The 17,718-nt window shown below is 55.9% G+C and overlaps 5 protein-coding genes across 5 annotated transcripts; 4 read left to right on the top strand and 1 right to left on the bottom strand.

Annotated features, from left to right (window-relative positions):
- The first annotated feature begins 3,237 nt into the window (after positions 1 to 3,237).
- Positions 3,238 to 6,251, top strand: VE01_08808 (uncharacterized protein). Its single transcript, XM_018278227.2, has 3 exons — positions 3,238 to 4,441; positions 4,571 to 5,366; positions 5,428 to 6,251. The coding sequence occupies exons 1-3, from the start codon at positions 4,310 to 4,312 to the stop codon at positions 5,493 to 5,495; spliced, it is 996 nt and encodes a 331-aa protein (XP_018127147.1). The 5' UTR covers positions 3,238 to 4,309; the 3' UTR covers positions 5,496 to 6,251.
- Positions 6,252 to 6,501: 250 nt separating this feature from the next.
- Positions 6,502 to 9,779, top strand: VE01_08807 (uncharacterized protein; the record flags this gene model as incomplete). Its single annotated transcript, XM_018278226.2, has 4 exons — positions 6,502 to 6,942; positions 7,015 to 7,132; positions 7,189 to 8,721; positions 8,860 to 9,779. Exons 1-4 carry the CDS (start codon positions 6,754 to 6,756, stop codon positions 9,777 to 9,779), a joined length of 2,760 nt encoding a protein of 919 aa, XP_018127142.1. The 5' UTR covers positions 6,502 to 6,753.
- A 134-nt stretch (positions 9,780 to 9,913) lies between these two features.
- On the bottom strand, positions 9,914 to 11,602 carry VE01_08806 (uncharacterized protein). Its single transcript, XM_018278225.2, has 2 exons — positions 11,337 to 11,602; positions 9,914 to 11,173 (listed from the first exon to the last, which is right to left on the bottom strand). The coding sequence occupies exon 2, from the start codon at positions 10,953 to 10,955 to the stop codon at positions 10,125 to 10,127; it is 831 nt and encodes a 276-aa protein (XP_018127143.1). The 5' UTR covers positions 10,956 to 11,173; positions 11,337 to 11,602; the 3' UTR covers positions 9,914 to 10,124.
- Positions 11,594 to 14,403, top strand: VE01_08805 (uncharacterized protein; the record flags this gene model as incomplete). The annotated part of the gene is made up of 4 exons (XM_018278224.2): positions 11,594 to 11,877; positions 11,940 to 12,403; positions 12,476 to 14,109; positions 14,241 to 14,403. Exons 2-4 carry the CDS (start codon positions 11,948 to 11,950, stop codon positions 14,401 to 14,403), a joined length of 2,253 nt encoding a protein of 750 aa, XP_018127140.1. The 5' UTR covers positions 11,594 to 11,877; positions 11,940 to 11,947.
- Positions 14,404 to 17,157: 2,754 nt separating this feature from the next.
- On the top strand, positions 17,158 to 17,612 carry VE01_08804 (uncharacterized protein). The gene is made up of 3 exons (XM_018278223.2): positions 17,158 to 17,351; positions 17,399 to 17,504; positions 17,563 to 17,612. Exons 1-2 carry the CDS (start codon positions 17,247 to 17,249, stop codon positions 17,495 to 17,497), a joined length of 204 nt encoding a protein of 67 aa, XP_018127141.1. The 5' UTR covers positions 17,158 to 17,246; the 3' UTR covers positions 17,498 to 17,504; positions 17,563 to 17,612.
- Positions 17,613 to 17,718: the final 106 nt, after the last annotated feature.

The following is a 17,718-nucleotide window of genomic DNA, read 5'->3' as shown; positions in this document are numbered from 1 at the left end:
TGGTCTACAAACTCATCTCGAGCCACGTTCCGGCGGCGTTGGTTCGATGGGGAGGGTGGAGATGCGGCGGGGACGGCAGGGGCGGCTTATGGGGCTAGTCGTCGCTAGGATGGGGCGCTGGAAGGCGTATCTACGGTCCTAGGGAAAGAAAGAGAAGAAGGCGGGGTGGGGGGCCCGGGGGGTGCTGGCGATTCCAGGTTTGGGCGTAGAATGGGGAAAGATCTCGGCGCGGAAAAGGGGGTGGTGTAGGTGGTGGGTGGGTGTATAGTATGTATAATATCGGTATCTAAGTTGAAGATATGATAGCTGTGATTCATTGATTTTTCTAGGAAAAACTAGATTCTCATATCCTATTTTTGGTTCTGTTTGTGTGTGTTGTGTTGCTGTGTGGTTGTTGGGGGGTTGGGACATGAAGAGGTTCAGTGAAGATTCTGTGATATAAACATACCTTTTAATCCACTTCAATTCAAGAAGTTGGGACTTCTTGGGACTTCTTGAATTGAAGTGGATTAAAAGGTATGTTTATATCTATTGTGGTGTGCTGTGTGGTGCTGTGTGGTGTGGTATAAGGCAAGAGGCGGGGTAGACAGAACAGCAGCCCATCACCTCACCACCCACCACTTCACCACCACGACACCCCCTCTCCTCATCTCCCATCCGGCGATACTAATCCCGGATCCTCACTCCTCCTCACTCTTCACCTCACCCTCTCACCATCGCCGGGCACCAACCATCGACACCAGCTACCGCGGGGTACTCTCACAGCCCAGCCCAGCCCAACGTCACCGGCATCCCATCCCATCGCAACACAGCATAGTGAGACACCTACAACGGCGCCGTCGCACTGTTCCGTCGTCCTACCGCGTCGGGATAGCCAGCACTGCAGTGTGTCCACCCCGGTTGTAGTAAGCTTTTATACTTCCGGGGATGCACGTACTCTAGGGTAGCTGCTGTGGTGTGCTGTGGTGTGCTGTGTGGTGTGGTATAAGGCAAGAGGCGGGATAGCTATGAGACAATAAAAACGGTGAGATTCCGATTAGCTCCGTACTTACTGTGAAGCTCTTATCGCTGCTGCTCCTGCTGTGTCCGGTGAAGGAGGGGTAGCTTCGAGACAACGAAACGGTGAGGAGCTCCGGGACTTACTGTAACCCTGTTGCCGCTGATGATGCTGTGTCCGGTGAAGGGAGGGGTAGTTGTGAGACAACAACAACGGCCTCGTTGGCGGCGGGATTTGGGGCTGGAACGGTGGAATGGGGGGGTGGGTAGCTCCCGTTCGTGCTTACATACGGTGTGAAGATGTCTTGCTGTCGTGCCTACATACACGGTATGGATGTAGTTGCTGGTGAGTATAGCTGTAGCACCAGACCTCGAGCTCGGAGTTGAGGTGGGAAAGCTGGGTTTCTGCATACCGTGACCACCTTGGTGGTATAAAGCGATATACGATATTGTACGAATATCCAACCCAATTCTCTACCACCCACCAGTACGGTATCGCCGGATAGTATCTCCGTATCCGTATCCTTAACCAGCCAGATATCTACCTGCACCTCTCACCTCCAACCACCAACTACGAACCACTCCATACCTCATCTCCATATCCGTATCCTCAGCCAGACAGTCAGACATCTACCAGCAACATCATCCCTTTGATCTCTACAGCACCTTTGGTCTAGACCCCCTCCCGCCAAGTCCACGCATAAACCCGCTAAAATGAGCTACAGCGCCAGGACACTCGCACGAGCCATGGGGGCCTGTGTTGGTGGAGATCACGCAGGGTAGAGGGTACTCACTGCACTCTACTCGAGAAGGCCGGGATGGGTTGAGGAACGTCACGCTACCGGCGATGGGCGGTGGTCGGTTTGGCTGGGTTCGGGATGCCGAGAGGTACTGGCGACTCAGTCAGCCAGTCAGTTGTCGTGGTACAGCAGTTATCGTTACTGTATGCTGCAGTCACACGAAAGCACGCACAGCCAGCCCGACATGCCCTGCCCTGCCCTCCCACCTCACTCACCGTCCCTCCAGCCGCCTGCTACCTGCGTGCATCCAGCCTCCATCCCATCTACGCAAACAAACAACCGTGCATACCCATATGCAATCCCTCACCCAGTTAGTCCTCACCCAGTCCTCAGCCAATCCTCACTTCACTTCTCACACACAGTCCAGTCCAGTCCAGTCGTCGGTACGTACCCACCACCAACCCACTCACAAGCTAGCTAACACGATTGTTCCTGGCCCTACTGCAAGGGTCGACCCACAATTATAATGTATCATCCAATCAGCGCCATCTGTGGGTCCGTGTCGAAACGGAAGCGGGTAATGATCAAACAGCCGGTTTGTGGGGGGCGCTGGGGTGGGGAAGGGGGTGATTGGTTGGGGGGAGGGATAAGCATTGTGATCCTTGATGGGGGAGATAGCGGGTGATGAGGGGGGAGATTTGGAAGGGTGATCGATGGGGAGAGTGGAGTTGGGATGATGTGCGTGTGTGTGTGCGTGTGCTCTGGGACGGTGGATGATGGATGTGCGTGCGCGACTTTTACTGCACAGTACTTGGGATGAAGAGGGGGGCGAAAAACGGAGACGCAGATGGGTCTGGATTGTGGTCGTTTCGATCAGAGTTTGGAGGAGACGGTGCCGATCGTGCGATGACGGCGTATGGACCTGCGGGTGTTGGGGAGGGATGAGGGAGTGGTACGCGCTGGTATGTATGCGTACCGGCACAGTGAGACAGAGAGTGGACGGATACCGGTTGCTGGCACGTATGGAGGAAACACACGTGTTTGCAGCAGGGTGGTGGTCGTGGTGGTCGTGGCGGTGATGGCGGTAATGGCCCGAGGGAGTGTTTGTGGGCGAGACAATGGCTGGGTGATGGATGGCTGGTGGCTGCTGCTGGGTGTTACTCCAGTGACGTGACTCTCGTTACGGAGTTGGGAGTTGGAGTTGGAGTTGCGGTGGGACTGAGGAAGTGCTGGGAATTGGCGGCGGGTAGGTGCGACAGGAGGAGGTACACAGAAACAGAGCTGGGAAACACTGTACGGGAAGTACTGCAATTACCGCCACTTCCGTATACTGAGCCTTCTGTTGTCGCCGTTTGCGTCCGTCATCGACGACGAGAGTGAAACATTGATTCAGATGGAATCCACGCTCACCTACCATACTATGGGTACTCATCGTGCTGGCGGAGTGCTGGCTGGGAGACTGGAAGAGACAACAACCCCACAACTGTGCATAGAGGGGTCTCTTCTTTGTGATGAAATGACGACGCGCGCAGATAGGCGGGAATTGAGTTGCATCGATCAAGGGTCCACATAGCGACGGATATTGACTGTATGGACAGTAAACAGTCGATATCGATCTAGGTGCCATCGGCATCGACAGCGACACTGACAAGCTTCCTTCCTTCACCTTGTATAAAGGCAAACTAAGGGTACGATACCTTCAGGTACGATGCTCCAAATTATCCTCGTTTCAAATTGAGCTCACCCAGAACCGCCCATTCACATCATCTCCTCCCCTTTTATTAGCGCGGGGCCCATAACGAAGTACAGCAAATTAGTGTTGTCCATCAGCGCCCATCAGCGCCCATCAACCAACCCATCCCCTTGTCCAACTCCCCCCCAGTCACCTCTCACCCTTCTCATCCCACCCCACAAACAATCCCTGGTGTTCCTGGCGTACCTAGCAGCAACTCTAGGCTCTCACATTTCTCCACTGCCAAAACACCCAAACACACCCAATCTCCCTCCCGCGCTCCCTAATCTGTGCTCCCAATCTGCCAATCTTGGGTCACCGCCGCCAAAACACCATACAACAACCACACTCTTTCTTCCTCTTCTTCTCTTCTCCCTCTTCTTTCCTCTCCTCACCTCTTTCCTCTTTTACCACCATCTCTTGACTTGTTGGGTTACTCAACGTCCACTCCTTGTTCTACAACTTCCTTCTTCGGTCAAGAAGATTCACTGTCCTTTTTCTATAACACTCCTTTGCATTACCCACGTCTCCGGACTTACTCAGATCTCCACGATCGATCGCTATTGCCCGACTGGATCGATTCCAGCAGCACCATTCACTCGAATTATCGATCCTTCCCTCGAGAAGATAACAATCACTTGTACTGCCAGTTCAGTCAAGCAGAAAATCGCAAGTCGATCGAAATTCACTCAGTAGCTTATCACCAGCAAACAACCACAAATTGCTCTCATAGCTACCATTTACGACCTCAAAAACCAAATAGCTTTAGCAAGCGCTGATCTGGGATCAAGCACGCACGTCAACACCTAACGCATACCCACGATACTTACCAAGAATCAACATGCGCTCTTCAGCTATCGTCCTCGCGGGGTTGTCCGCCCTCGCCCTTGCCGCTCCCGTCCAGAAGCGCGCATATGTCACCGACGTCGTTATCGACTACGTGACCGTCTTCGTTACTGAAGGCCTCTCTACTGTAAGTCCTCCTTCACACCCCCATCTCAATATTTGGCATTTTCGAGTGCTCAATTGGCGTTGACTGGCGATTTGGTCGCCAATCAGCTATCCTCATCTTGAACGATCGGCACGCTAACACCCCGATTAGACCAAGACCAGCTCCAGCGTCGTCCCAACCACCACCTCGACCCCGCCTGTCGTGACCCCAACTATTCCCGCACCGGTGCTCACCGATGCCATCTTCCTCGAGAGCACCACCCCGCAGCCAATCCCAACCCCAACCCCGACTCCGGAGCCAATCGTCGAGACCCCGACACCAACCCCCACCCCTGAGGCACCCGTCACAACCCAGGCTCCCCAGCAAGCCGTCGTAGTTGACACCACCCCCGCCGTGACCACCCCAGTCGTCCAGGAGACACCAGTCCAGGCCGCCCCCGTTGTGCAGACCACCGCCGCCGCTGCCCCCGTCGCATCCCCCGCCGGCACCGACTACAAGAGCGCCGTCCTCTTCCACCACAACGTGCACCGCACCAACCACTCCGCCCCGGCCCTGACCTACAGCGACGAGCTCGCCGGCTACGCCGCCCAGCTCGCTAAGACCTGCGTCTTCAAGCACGACACGAGCATCGGCGGCGGCGGCTACGGCCAGAACCTCGCGCAGTCCGGCAGCTCGGGCGACGAGAAGTCCCGCGACCCTGCCACTATCTCCGGAGGTGCCATCTCCAACCAGTGGTATAACGGCGAGCTCCCGCTCTTCGACCCCTCCATGTACGGCCAGAACGACCCGGACATGTCCAACTTCCACAGCTGGGGCCACTTCAGCCAGGTCGTCTGGAAGGGCACCGGGACCGTCGGATGCGCAACAGTGTTCTGCGATACCGGCAGCCCGATGTTCTCCGCGCCCTTCTCCGGATGGTACACCGTCTGCAACTACGGCAGCCCTGGTACGTCCCCCCTTTTCGACCCTCCCTAACAAATGAACCCCTTTACTAACTCACCCTCAAGGAAACGTCGGTGGCCAATACGCAGCCAACGTCCTCAAGCCCCTCGGCAAATCCGCGGTCGTCGGCTAAACGCCCCCTTTTGCGCACATTCCTCTTCTTTCCCAAGAACGCAGTACGCACAGAGAGTCGTCGGATATCAACACATTTTTACACCCCCTTTTCGCTCTTCGCTTCTTTCAGCATGCTCCGCGAGCGTGCTACGCAACTTGATTTTTTTCCTTCAGCGGGCGGCAGACGGTTGGGGGCTGATCGGGTATCAATCCCACATCCACTGACGCGCGTCGCGAGCATTTAGAAATCCTGCATTGGTGTGGCTTGGTGGTTTTGAGGACGACGATGCCCAGGGCGGCGCGTCTTACCTTTTTTTGTATCTTCACTTCTGGACCATTCTTTACGGCCATTGACGGCCTGTACCTCATGACAAAAACAACTCTGGTGCAGGACGGCCTGAGCGGCTGGCATACAACGAACACACCTTTTTATCATTCAAAAATCTACATTTGTTTTCACTTCTTGTACAGTAACCAGTTTTTTTACTGCGTGTTTGTCCGACGATGACTCTGGGTGTGGATGCGATTCTTGGGCTTCTGTTTCCTATCTTTATCGAGTCTTGGAGGGGATTTTTTTCTGGGATGAGATGGAGATGGGATGGGTTAGGGATGAGTGAATGAATATGAAAAAAGTCTGCTACTTCAATTGTGTGATTTTTTTGGGGTGGTGGTTGTGATTGAACACATTTATGACACTGGAGAAGCTGTAGGATGGTGGTCTGAGGCTGGGCTGGGTATACTACTGTAGCTAGCTTCTCGATCCGGAATTACAGACCTTTCTCTACAATTTCTCCCCGGTACTATCTAAACGTGAAACTGATACCAGTAATTCTTCAACAAAAATCATCGCAATTGCTAGCGTGAATATAATTATATTGTGGGCATCAATTTACCTCTAGCATTGACTAACTCCCATGACCGCTACATTTATCCGATGACTTCCACGATTCCCATTACATAATCACCACACCCACACTACGCCATGACGCCATGCCAAATCGAGTCCGCAACCCCTCCTCCACCCGCACGGACTGGCGGGGAACGACGAGCGAGCGAGCGAGCGAGCGAACAGCTACCCGGGTTCGATCCCCCATTAATCCGCCGCACACGCAACGTCCGCCCTTCCCGCAGTACATACATACAAAAAAAAAGACCACTGCGCTACCCTCAACGACGAACTACTACCTACCTCTTATCGCTCTGGACTAGAGCTGCTACTACGTTGTTTGGAGAAGAGAAGAGACGTCTAGCACTACACCGTTTGTTTCGTTGTCGTCATGGTCGGCGCGGAGGGGAAGTCGATGTTAGGAGAAGCGGCGGAGAAGCTGGGGTTCAAGGCGAGGGAGGAGAGGGGCGTGGGAGCGCAGACTGCTGCTCCTGTTGATGCCGGCGCGGCGGCGGCGAAGGAAGATGTCCCCGCTGTGACGACGCTGAGGAATAGGGCGGGGGAGAGTAGGAGTCCTTATGTGAGTTTTGCCGGCGCTGTGGAGGTGGAGGATGGGGATGGAACCGCGGCTGACTGACTGACTGGTGGATAGGTGCGTGGGCATATGAATAATCCAGTTGCGTGGCAGATTTTTGGGGATGAGGCGATTGAGTTGGCGAAGAAGCAGAATAAATTGTTGTTTATTAGTATTGGGTATAGCGCTTGCCATTGTACGTTTCCTTACCCCTCCCCTCGGCGTCCGATATACCCAGCTAACATAACCCAGGGTGCCACGTAATGGAGAAAGAATCCTTCGAGAACGACGAAGTCGCCGCGATCCTCAACAAGGACTTCATCCCCATCAAGATCGACCGCGAAGAGCGCCCAGACATCGACCGCATCTACATGAACTTCGTGCAAGCCACGACCGGGTCCGGCGGCTGGCCTCTCAATGTCTTCGTCACCCCGACCCTCGAGCCGGTGTTTGGAGGCACGTACTGGCACGGCCCGCACTCCAACACCCCCCAGCTCGAACTCGAGGACCACGTCGACTTCCTCGGCATCCTCAGCAAGCTCTCCCAAGCCTGGCGCGAGCAGGAATCCAGATGCCGTCTCGATTCCGCGCAGATCCTACAGCAGCTCAAAGACTTCGCCGCAGAGGGCACTCTCGGCGGCGGCAGCGCTACCAAAGCGGGCGCCGAGCCAGCAGCAGGGGGGTTGGATCTCGATGTCATCGATGAGGCCTACCAGCACCTCATGTCCACCTTCGACACGACCAACTCCGGCTTCGGCGCCGCGCCCAAGTTCCCCACGCCCAGCAAACTGTCCTTCCTGCTCCGGCTGCCGCATTTCCCGCAGCCGGTCCTTGATGTTGTCGGCGCGGAGGAGGTCAAATCTGCGCAGTTCATGGCGCTTTCCAGCCTGCGCGCCATGGCGAGGGGAGGGATCCACGATCACATCGGCCACGGCTTCTCGCGCTACAGCGTCACGGCGGACTGGTCGCTGCCGCACTTTGAGAAAATGCTGTACGACAACGCGCAGCTGCTGCATGTGTACCTGGACGCCTTTCTCGGGCTGCAGAAACCGGACGCGGAGCTTCTGGGCGTTGTTTACGATCTCGCTGCGTATTTGACTTCTGCGCCCATTGCGAGAGAGGGGGGCGGATTTTACAGCTCCCAGGATGCGGATTCGTTTTACCGCAAGGGGGATAAGGAGACGCGCGAGGGGGCGTACTACGTCTGGACTGCGCGCGAGCTGGAGACTCTCCTCCCCAGCGGCGGCGCGGCGGATATCGTATCCGCGTTCTTCGGTGTGAGTCCCGATGGCAATGTAGCGCCTAGCCACGACGTGCACGACGAGTTCATCAACCAGAACGTCCTCCGCATCGCCTCCACCCCCTCGCAACTCGCGTCGCAATTCGGCATCTCCGAGTCCGAGGTCGTGGAGACGATCAAGGCCGCGAAGCGCACCCTTCTCGCGCACCGAGAAGCCGAGCGCGTCGCTCCGAATCTGGATGATAAGATTGTATGCGCGTGGAACGGGATAGCGATTGGGGCGCTGGCGCGCGCGGGATCGTCGCTGAGGGAGGTGGATGGGGAGATGTCGGAGAAGTGTCTTGATGCTGCGATTAGGGCGGCGAGGTTCGTGAGGAGGGAGATGTATGATGAGGATGCTAAGACGCTGAGGAGGGTGTGGCGCGATGGGCCGGGGGAGACGGCGGGGTTTGCGGATGATTATGCGTTTTTGGTTGAGGGGCTGCTGGAACTGTATGAGGCGACGTTTGAGGATGAGTGGGTTAGGTGGGCTGATGAGCTGCAGGGTGAGTGATTTTCTTTTCTTTCCCTCTTTGCCCCTTTCTCTGTCTCCCTTTCTAACCCCCCCGCCCTTCCCTACCCCACGGCTTCGTCATGTGGCTAGGAAGATTGGATATCTTGGACCCAAGCTAACGCGCACACAGCAACCCAAATAACCCACTTCCTCGACCCCCTCTCCTCCGGCTTCTTCGCCACCGCTGCCGCCGCCCCACACACCATCCTCCGCCTCAAAGACGGCATGGACGCCTCCGAACCCTCCACCAACGGCGTCTCGGCCTCGAACCTGTTCCGGCTCGCCAGCCTGCTGGGGGACGACAAGTACGAAGCTCTTGCGAAGGAGACGGTGAGCGCGTTTGAGGCGGAGATTATGCAGTATCCGTGGTTGTTTGGCAGTTTTATGCCTAGTGTTGTGGCGGGGGTGACGGGGGTTAGGGGGGTGGTGAGGGTGGGGGCGGGGGAGCCGGTTGTGCCTGGCGTGACAGCAGGTACGGCAGCTCCTATGGTGGAGACTGGTGTTTCTGCTCCTGCTCCTGCTGCTGATGCGGCTGCTCCTGCGCCCGCGTCTGCGGCAGCGGATGGTACCGCAGTTGCTGTTCCTGCAACAGCTGGTGCTGAGCCAGCTATCCCCGCTGCTGCGGACGCTTCCACGACCGGTATCACGACAGCTGTCGCGGATTCTGTCATGGATGTTGTCACGGGATCTTCCACCGACGCTTCCACGACCACAGACACCCCCACCAGCATCCCCAGCGCGACCGACGTAACCCCACCACGACACCCCATAGCCCTCGACACCACGCCTTCAGGCGGCCTCGTCGAAGCCGGGGAGACACCCCACCCCGCCCCTAAGGCTGGGACGAAACTACCGCCGTGGCCGAGGCCGAAGGCGAAGGGGGGGATCGAGACGGTGAGTTTTGTGGGGGGCGGGTATGGGGCGTGGATTGGGGGGAGGAGTAGGGGGTTAGGGGAGCTGGCGGAGGGAGGGAAGGGCGAGAGGGTGTTGGTTTGTGAGGGGGGGGTGTGTAGAGAGGTGAAGGGGGACGAGGTGGAAGAGGTTTGGTGAGGTGGGGGAGGGGGGGGTGTGTAGAGAGGTGAAGGGGGACGAGGTGGAAGAGGTTTGGTGAGGTGGGGGAGGGGGGAAGAAGGGAGGGGGGGGTAATGGGATAATGTGAGGGGAAAAGGGGTAGATTTAGGGGTATTTTTGTGATTTGTGTTTTTGGTCCTGGTTGGATGTGGATATGCAATTTCTAGACCATTTATTGACAGCTATATCTTGTGTTTGCAATTATCCCTTTCTAGCGTGTGCAGTGACGTGACATGGTAGAAATCCCATAATTCCTCGGCTTCTCAATCAGGCGTTCTCACAACACAAATCCATACCCCCCCCCCAGCTCCCATAACCCCCTCATCAGACATACTTCTCAATAACCCCCATCACCCTCTCAAACCCCCTCATCTCCCTCGCCCCCACCTCCCCCATAACACCCACAAGCTCACTCCTCGCCACGACTCTAAACAACAGAGCCCGAACTAGCATCTGCACCGCATGTCTCCCCGTCCCCAGCCCGGAAGCGCCTAAGACCTCTTCCTCTCCCTCCCCGAAATCCGCAATCCCGTCTACAACAGCGATCGCGACGGCGTAATCAACGCATCGATAGAAGGGAGAGAAATCGATAATCACGGGAGGCTTGTCGTCAGAAAAGAGGATGTTCCCGCTTAAATCCCCGTGCACGAGCTGCGCTATCACTACGCCCACTTCCTTGCGTAGAGATACGAGGCGCGAATACAGCGGTGCCAGAGCCGGAACGATATCGACGGACTCCTCACCCCACGCGACGCCATCAGCCCTTGCCCACGGATGCGTGCGTTTGCGCAGAAAGTCCGGCCTTGGGATCCCGTCGAGAGAGGCGTGGAAGTGCCGCGCTGCTGAGAATAGGGCGTCCCAATGGCCGACGGGGTGGGCTGTGCCGGGGTAGAAGGTGGTTGCGGTCCAGTTCTCGTGGACGTAGGAGCCGGTTGAGGCAAGGAGGGGGGTGGGGATGGTGAAGTGGGGGGAGGGAGGGAGGAGGGAGAGGGTGTGGGATGTCCATTCTGCTTCGGAGGTGGGGGTGGGAGGGATGTGTTTGAGGACTGTGGTGCCGCTGAGGAAGGAGGTGTTTTGGCCGCCGGGGAGGGGGGTTGGGGGGGTGGTGAGGGAGAAGGCTGTGAGGACGGAGGAGGGTGGCGGGGTTGGAGCCATTATTGATTTTGGTGAAGGAGGAGATGGGGTCTTTGGAATGGGGGATACGGTTGTGCGCTGGTCGCCTTTTTATGTGGTGGTGTTGATGGTTGCTGGATGCGTCATTCGGCGAGGGGTAAATGCAGTGAGACTCTGGCGTCCTCCCCGAAGACAAAGGCCACGGATACGGAGTTGAAATGCCTCGCCGTTAGCCACTCCGCAATGCTTAAACTCAATTCCTAGCAAAATCAATCAGCACCAATCCATTTCCCCGCCGAAGGACGATGTTGTGACCCTAGGGCGGGCCGTCCCTAGGCGCCGCCTCTTGGCCGACCACTCGGCCGCCTACATTGGCGCAGCACCGCGGTAAGAAGCGCAGCAAAGTTTAAGACGGCGTCTCACCCTATCACTCCAGCTGGTCTCTCTGAAACACCTCCGCATAACCTTGATAATAGTGGTTATTGTAAGTCAGCACTCTACGATGTGCCGCTCGGCAGACACAAGGCTGGCAGGCTCTCATTCGCGGGCCGGTGTACCTATCAATGACGTAGAAAGGGTCTAGACCGTCCCCGCAATTCTTTCAGCTCGAGGCTGAGAGACTGAGGCTGAGTTGTCCACAAGGAAAGGATTTATATCCTCCGTCAGGCTGGGATTTGGGTTGTACATAGTATTTATATGATACGAGTTTTCTCCGAATATTCTCTGTTCATCTGGTATACTTTGAGAGATTGACCAAATCGCTGCAACAACCGCGATAACTTCTGACAAGGCTCACCAAGGCCTAAGCCAGGAACCACAGTGGAGACACACAGTGGAGACAACACATACAACGATAATCCTTCATCAACCTCGAAAACAACCTCCCCTCGCCGCCAGCATCCCTCCTCCGCTCGCCCTGGTACCAGCGAGAGAGCGCATGTAGCCATCGCCACGTCGTCTCACCGTAAGCACCATCCCTCCCGCATCCCCATCGCCTAAATCCCGCACCGCTGACCCCGCACCCAGGAAAACCCATGGCACCCCTCCCCCACCACAGCGTCGCGCAGAAACACCACCTCTCCTTCCACTCCCTCGTCTCAATGACAACCCTCATGGCTCCGACGCACCACCACACGGCGCCCTCGCCGCCTACGGTCCCTTACCTCTCGCATCCCGTGCAAGCGCACTTGAGGAAGATCTACACTTCGCTGTGCGGGGAGTCGCAGTTCGTGTCGCGCGAGGCGCTGGTGGCTTTCCTGAAGGATGTGCAGGGGCAGGATATTCCGCTCAGCGAGGATGTCGCGGAGTATACGTTTGCGGACTGGCTGGCGCTGCTGTGGATGAGGGGTGGGTTTGAGGGCGTGGGCGCGCTGGCGGGGAATAAGGATTTGGGGAAGCCGATCAGCAGTTATTATATCAGCAGCAGCCATAATACGTATCTGAGCGGGAACCAGCTTATGAGCAAGAGTACGACAGATGCTTATAAAAATGTGAGTGCCCGGTCGGCTCGAAGACTTGGTGGGGTGGGGGGATAAAGTTTATTTGTGCTAATTGATATATAGGTCCTCATCCGCGGCTGTCGATGCATCGAAATCGATGTCCACAACGGCGAACCTGTGTCCGTTTCCTCCCGCATCCCTCATATCACCGGCACCACCCCGTCTGACCTCGCCGTATCTGCCATACAGGCGAAGAAAAAGTACAAGCGCATGTATAAAGCTGAGTACAAAGCGAAGCTCGGTTCCTTGAAGGGCAAGATTCCCTGGGGTCGGAGCGATGACAAAAAAGAGCACGCGGCCGCAGATGAGAAGTCGGGATTGGGACATAGGCTGGGGCACAAGAAGACGGCGAGCAATGTGCCGAGTATCAGTCGTGAGAAGACGAGCGACGCCGACAGCAGCAGCAGCAGCAGCGACGACGATTCCGATTTAGATGATGAGTCTGGAGAGAAGGACTCGAGGGGGCGCTCGAGTTCGATCTTAAAGGGAGAGCCGGTTGTGTTGCATGCCTGGACGTTAACGCGCGCTGTCGGCTTTCGCGAAGTGTGCCGCGCCGTGCGCGAGAGTGCGTTTCAGACGTCGAACCTGCCGCTCATTGTTAGCTTGCAAGTGGGCTGCGATGTGGATCAGCAGGAGGTGATGGTGCAGATCATGAAAGAGGAGTGGGCGGGCGTTCTTGTCGACACCGCGCACCCGACCTGTCACCCCGAGGAACGCCTGCCGCGTCTCGATGAGCTCCTGAATAAGATCCTCATCAAGGTTAAGAGAAGTGCTGAGGTCGCACCAACCGAGACTCCGAGCCCCGATGTTAGCATGACTGCCAGCAGCAACCCCATCACGCCTTTGACAACAAGCTTGACAACAAGCACGACTGCAAGCACGACTGCAAGCACGACGCTCTCTCCGCGCCCCTCCACACTCACCCCCACCACCACTATCTCTACACCCCTAACTCCGACCACCTCCCACGACGCTCTCGACGCCCTATCAGTATCCTCACGTTCCCGTTCCCCATCCCTCTCCCATTCTCCCTCCCGCTCCCCCGCCCCAAAGAACAAGGCGCGGATCCATCCCTCCCTCTCCGCGCTAGGAATCTACACACACAGCTCTCACTTCTCATCCCTCACCGCCCCCTCCGCCTCGATCCCATCACACATCTACTCCCTCTCCGAAGGCGACATCCTCGAGCTCTTCGCCGCCTCGCCCAACGCCCTCCTAGCCCACAACCGCAACTACATGATGCGCGCCTACCCCGCCGGCCACCGCATCGACTCCTCTAACCCCGATCCCTCCGGCTTCTGGCGCAAGGGCATCCAAATGGCCGCCCTAAACTGGCAAGTCTGGGACCACGGCACCATGCTCAACGAAGCCATGTTCGACGGCTCGGACGGGTGGGTGCTAAAGCCGCCTGGGATGCGGGAGGGTGCCGAGGTCGCAGAGCTCGATGCGCATAAGGTGGAGGGGAAGCTAATGGACCTGCGGATTCGCATTTTTGCGGCACAGCGCATCCTAGGGGAGGAGGAGCTGCGCGCGCGCGTCAAGGTCGAGGTACATGCGGAGAGGGCGGGGGAGAAGGCGGGCGAGGAGTGGAAGAGGCATACGGAGACGAAGCGGGGGGCGAGCGTGGATTGGGAGGGGGAGCGGCTTGATTTCCTCGGGGCGGGGCCGGGGGTGGTGGAAGAGCTGAGTTTTGTCAGGTTAGTAGGCACTTTCCGGGGGTGGATCTTCTTCCTTGGGCGTGTGTGTCTTTGGGCATCACCACTTTCTTTTGTTGGTGGGGGCGGGGACTGGTGGGGTTGCAACAGGATGGATGCTAATGGTGATGCAGGTTCCGTATTGAGGATGACGGCTTCACGGATACGTTGGCGGCGTGGGCGTGTGTGCGGCTTGATCGACTCCAGAATGGGTACCGGTTTTTGAAGCTGCGGGACGCGAAGGGGGCGGCGACGGATGGACTGCTGTTTATTAGCGTGGAGAAGGTAGAGCGCTGAGGGTAGAGTAGAGGCCGAGCGAGGCACATGGGACGTGGGGTGAAAGGGGCTTTCGGACACAAGGAAGAGCTGGCGAATGGATCTGAAGGGGCGTACCGCCAAGGTGATGTAGCATAATCTGGGTACCATACAAACTATCTAGCCGTCGTTCCCGTCAAATTTCGATCGATTTTTATTACAACGCACAAGTGCAGAGCCCTCTCTGCGGCCTGGGGCCCTCTATGCGACCCCGTGGCTCGCTACTAAGTGCATGTTGCAGCGAACCAGCAGCTGCAGATCTCCAGTGCATGTCGCTGACTTCTATAGCGTAGCATTGCCATCCATGACGACAGGGCGCCTACCGAAGGGATGTAGCGCCATCAAGCCATTCCACTCGAAGCCCCTAGAACCTAAATGCCAGGCCTGAGTTACTGTAGACGGCTAACCGAGGAGGGTGCCGATCTCTGGCACTTGAAGTACAGACAAGGGAGAACAGGAGGGGTGTGTGAAGCTAACCGCCGGCACTCATCCCATCCTTCTGACTTGTCATATATGTGATGAATCGGCAGCGGGAGGACGAGCGATGTATTCTATCATACAGTAGTATTCCCTTGGCGCTGCAGTCGAAGGACCCCTCCCCGCCTCATGCTAGAACACATGCCCCCACGACGTCGCATCGCGAGATGCCAAAAGCATCAACCCGTACCACTCCAGCAGCGGGCACTGCCGCAGTATCTGCTCAGTCACAGGCCGCTGAGATCCTGCGAGTGAAAACGCCCCCCCGATGCAGTGCTCCGTGGGATGTCTTACAATGCGGCAGGTAGCACACGGGAAGGGAGCGGTCCGGGGCGGGGTCTCACAGATGCAGGAAGACGGGGGGAGGGGAGGACGTTAAAGGCCAATGTGCATGCGCAAGATGGTGCACTAATGGGATTGTTGACATGCAGGATCGGAAGTCTCCTCCGCGATAGTCCAATCGTCAATGGTTGGCTTGTTGGCTGACGTAGCAACCGGAGAAGCTCCGAAGGCATGGCCGCGGAGGCAGACTGAAAGAAATATATCGCGCAAAGTGGTGAAGGCGAGCTTCATATCTGTCAGCAACATGTCGAGGGAAGTAAGGTAAAAGGCTAAAACAAGAAACCCGACGCGTGGGGTTTACGCAAGTTGCTTGGGATGCATCATCGCATTGAAGGGTCTACGGACTGAGAGCAAAGCAATGTTCGGAAAAGACCGTCAGAGTAGACTATGCATCTTAATACTCACTTATGCAGTTACATTGGCCGTTGAGCCCCTTGCTCAACGAGCAAAGGCCGGCTTATGTTCCCTAGTGACAAAGAAGGCTGTGACAGCTGCCATGTCCCACACCCCTAATTTAATGACGTCCTTGAACTGGGGCTGTTGCAAACGTGCATCCTTAGCTGTGGAAACGTCCGTGCTAATGAGACATGACTCTTGTGGAGCTGATTGGTTCAGTGTGGAAGATTCAATACGAATTTCACTCTCAAAACACTTCTCTGGACGCCACAGCTAGAGTAACTTAATTGACATTAAGCCCTCGTATAGTGATTTGATATTCAAAGATTATCCCGCTTCCAAAACAAATATCAGCGGTTCGCGGTCGTGCATGCATAGCAACCCATCCCATCCCAAAAAACCAGCTTGTTCGGAGGATATCCGATTACGGTTTTACCCCTGTCCCGCTGAACAGCCGCTGTTATCAGAATCCGATTATTTTTCGATACGGCGGTGATATGTGATAAGATAGAACCGCGGGATGGTTGATGGCATTGCATAAAACGCAAGTCACACGATGGTTTTTTTTTGCAACCGAGCGCTTGTTTAGCTCGAATCCACAGCGGGTTTATGTGCTCAAAACATATCCTGTGCGAGCGGACATCTCAGATCCCATCACCATGGCAGATCCAAAAGTGACAGCTGCTCGCGGCCTTGGCAGAAGTGAGCAGATGACTAGCTTTATCTGAAGATCTCAATTATGAAGTGACCGTGCCCGGAATCCACTAAATGTATCTGGATTACAAGCGCGGGCATTCTAGTTGATGTCGTCTTTTATACGCTGTAAACACACGAGTACGCGGGGACGGTCCGTGATCCGCGTATCGCTGGGCTCGGACGATTGAAAGCCCCTTTACTCGCCCCAATCGCATCTTTCTTTTAGAAAACGCGATATGGACATTCGCATGGACGAAGAAGATGATCAGTGACTTTAGATGTGTCCGACTCCACATCTGCAGCTAGTGTGGTAGCTTCATCAAGTGAAGCTTCTCTCGACGCCTATTACAGCATTGTAAAACCGCCACATTCGCTCCGGATACAGGATGGTTCATGGATTCAAAACCAAGCATTTGATGCTCGTTTTCTTTGACTATCACTGCCGACAAGAGTTCTAGGTGATTGGACTTGAACGCCGCTTATGTAAAGATCATCCTCATACATCGTGTCTATAGGACTGACTGATATTGTGGGGGTCCCAGTCCGTGTCAGGCCCATCGTGTAGCTCCGAGACTTCAACGAGATATTGTGCCAAAGGCGTAGAGATCGCAATCCCTAGTTAGGTACCCGTGGTTGAATCGAAATGCCTCAGCCGTAGTTGCAGACCCCGGCGGGACAATCTCTTCGCTGGGAATACCCTCTCCCAGTCAAGCAGTTGCAGACCCCCAAGGGACAATCGTTTCTCTGAGAAGCCCTTTCTCACTTCCCGTCCCAATGCCCCATCGAAGTATAAAGCCCAGCGAATTTCCCTTGAAATTGAGACATCAACAGCAACACATAGACCAGAATACTGAACTTCAACGCAACTTTATCAAACTCATTGCGACTCCCCACAACAAAGCGCTCCAAGCACCATGCTTCCTCGCGTATCAATCAACATCCTCCCTCAAGAGGATCATGCGACCTCCCAAGCTTCACAGTTCTCTCAGACTCCAGTGCCTGGCATCACACAGATGCCCGTAGGTGACTCCATAATAAGACGCAGAGCCAAACTGACAACCCAAAGATCGCCGGCGTAAAATGCCCTACCTGTTTTGCAAATGGGATCGAAGTCTGGGTTATCCGCGGCAAGATCTGCGGAAACTGTGGCACAGAATGTGGCTAAGCAACAGGTAAGTTTCCCTCCATTGCAGAAGCTCCAGACAAGGCCAGTAATGACGCGTGGTATAGGTTTTGTTACACAGCGTCGGCGTGGCAAGCTCATGGTTGATGGCAAGAGGTTGACGTTTTTGGCTTTCAGCCCCTTTTCATTGGCCATATTATTGGCAGCCGTGGAGGAATGGTCGTATGAACCTGTGTAACCCTTAGGTGGTTCTCAAAGTGTTT

The sequence above is a fragment of the Pseudogymnoascus verrucosus genome (genome assembly GCF_001662655.1).
Source record: "Pseudogymnoascus verrucosus strain UAMH 10579 unplaced genomic scaffold scaffold_49, whole genome shotgun sequence".
NCBI classification, from domain to species: Eukaryota; Fungi; Ascomycota; class Leotiomycetes; order Thelebolales; family Thelebolaceae; genus Pseudogymnoascus; species Pseudogymnoascus verrucosus.
The sequence above is the reverse complement of the archived record's forward strand: the minus strand, read 5'-3'. Positions and strand labels throughout refer to the sequence as shown.

What these genes read in the sequence shown, in the direction of transcription:
- VE01_08808 (XM_018278227.2), top strand. Translation starts at nt 4,310, where the DNA reads ATGCGCTCTTCAGCTATCGTCCTCGCGGGGTTGTCCGCCCTCGCCCTT. An exon ending in TTACTGAAGGCCTCTCTACT is followed by an intron (nt 4,442 to 4,570) that starts GTAAGTCCTCCT and finishes CACCCCGATTAG; the next exon opens with ACCAAGACCAGCTCCAGCGT. An exon ending in CTGCAACTACGGCAGCCCTG is followed by an intron (nt 5,367 to 5,427) that starts GTACGTCCCCCC and finishes CTCACCCTCAAG; the next exon opens with GAAACGTCGGTGGCCAATAC.
- VE01_08806 (XM_018278225.2), bottom strand. Translation starts at nt 10,955, where the DNA reads ATGGCTCCAACCCCGCCACCCTCCTCCGTCCTCACAGCCTTCTCCCTC.
- VE01_08804 (XM_018278223.2), top strand. Translation starts at nt 17,247, where the DNA reads ATGCTTCCTCGCGTATCAATCAACATCCTCCCTCAAGAGGATCATGCG. An exon ending in CTGGCATCACACAGATGCCC is followed by an intron (nt 17,352 to 17,398) that starts GTAGGTGACTCC and finishes GACAACCCAAAG; the next exon opens with ATCGCCGGCGTAAAATGCCC.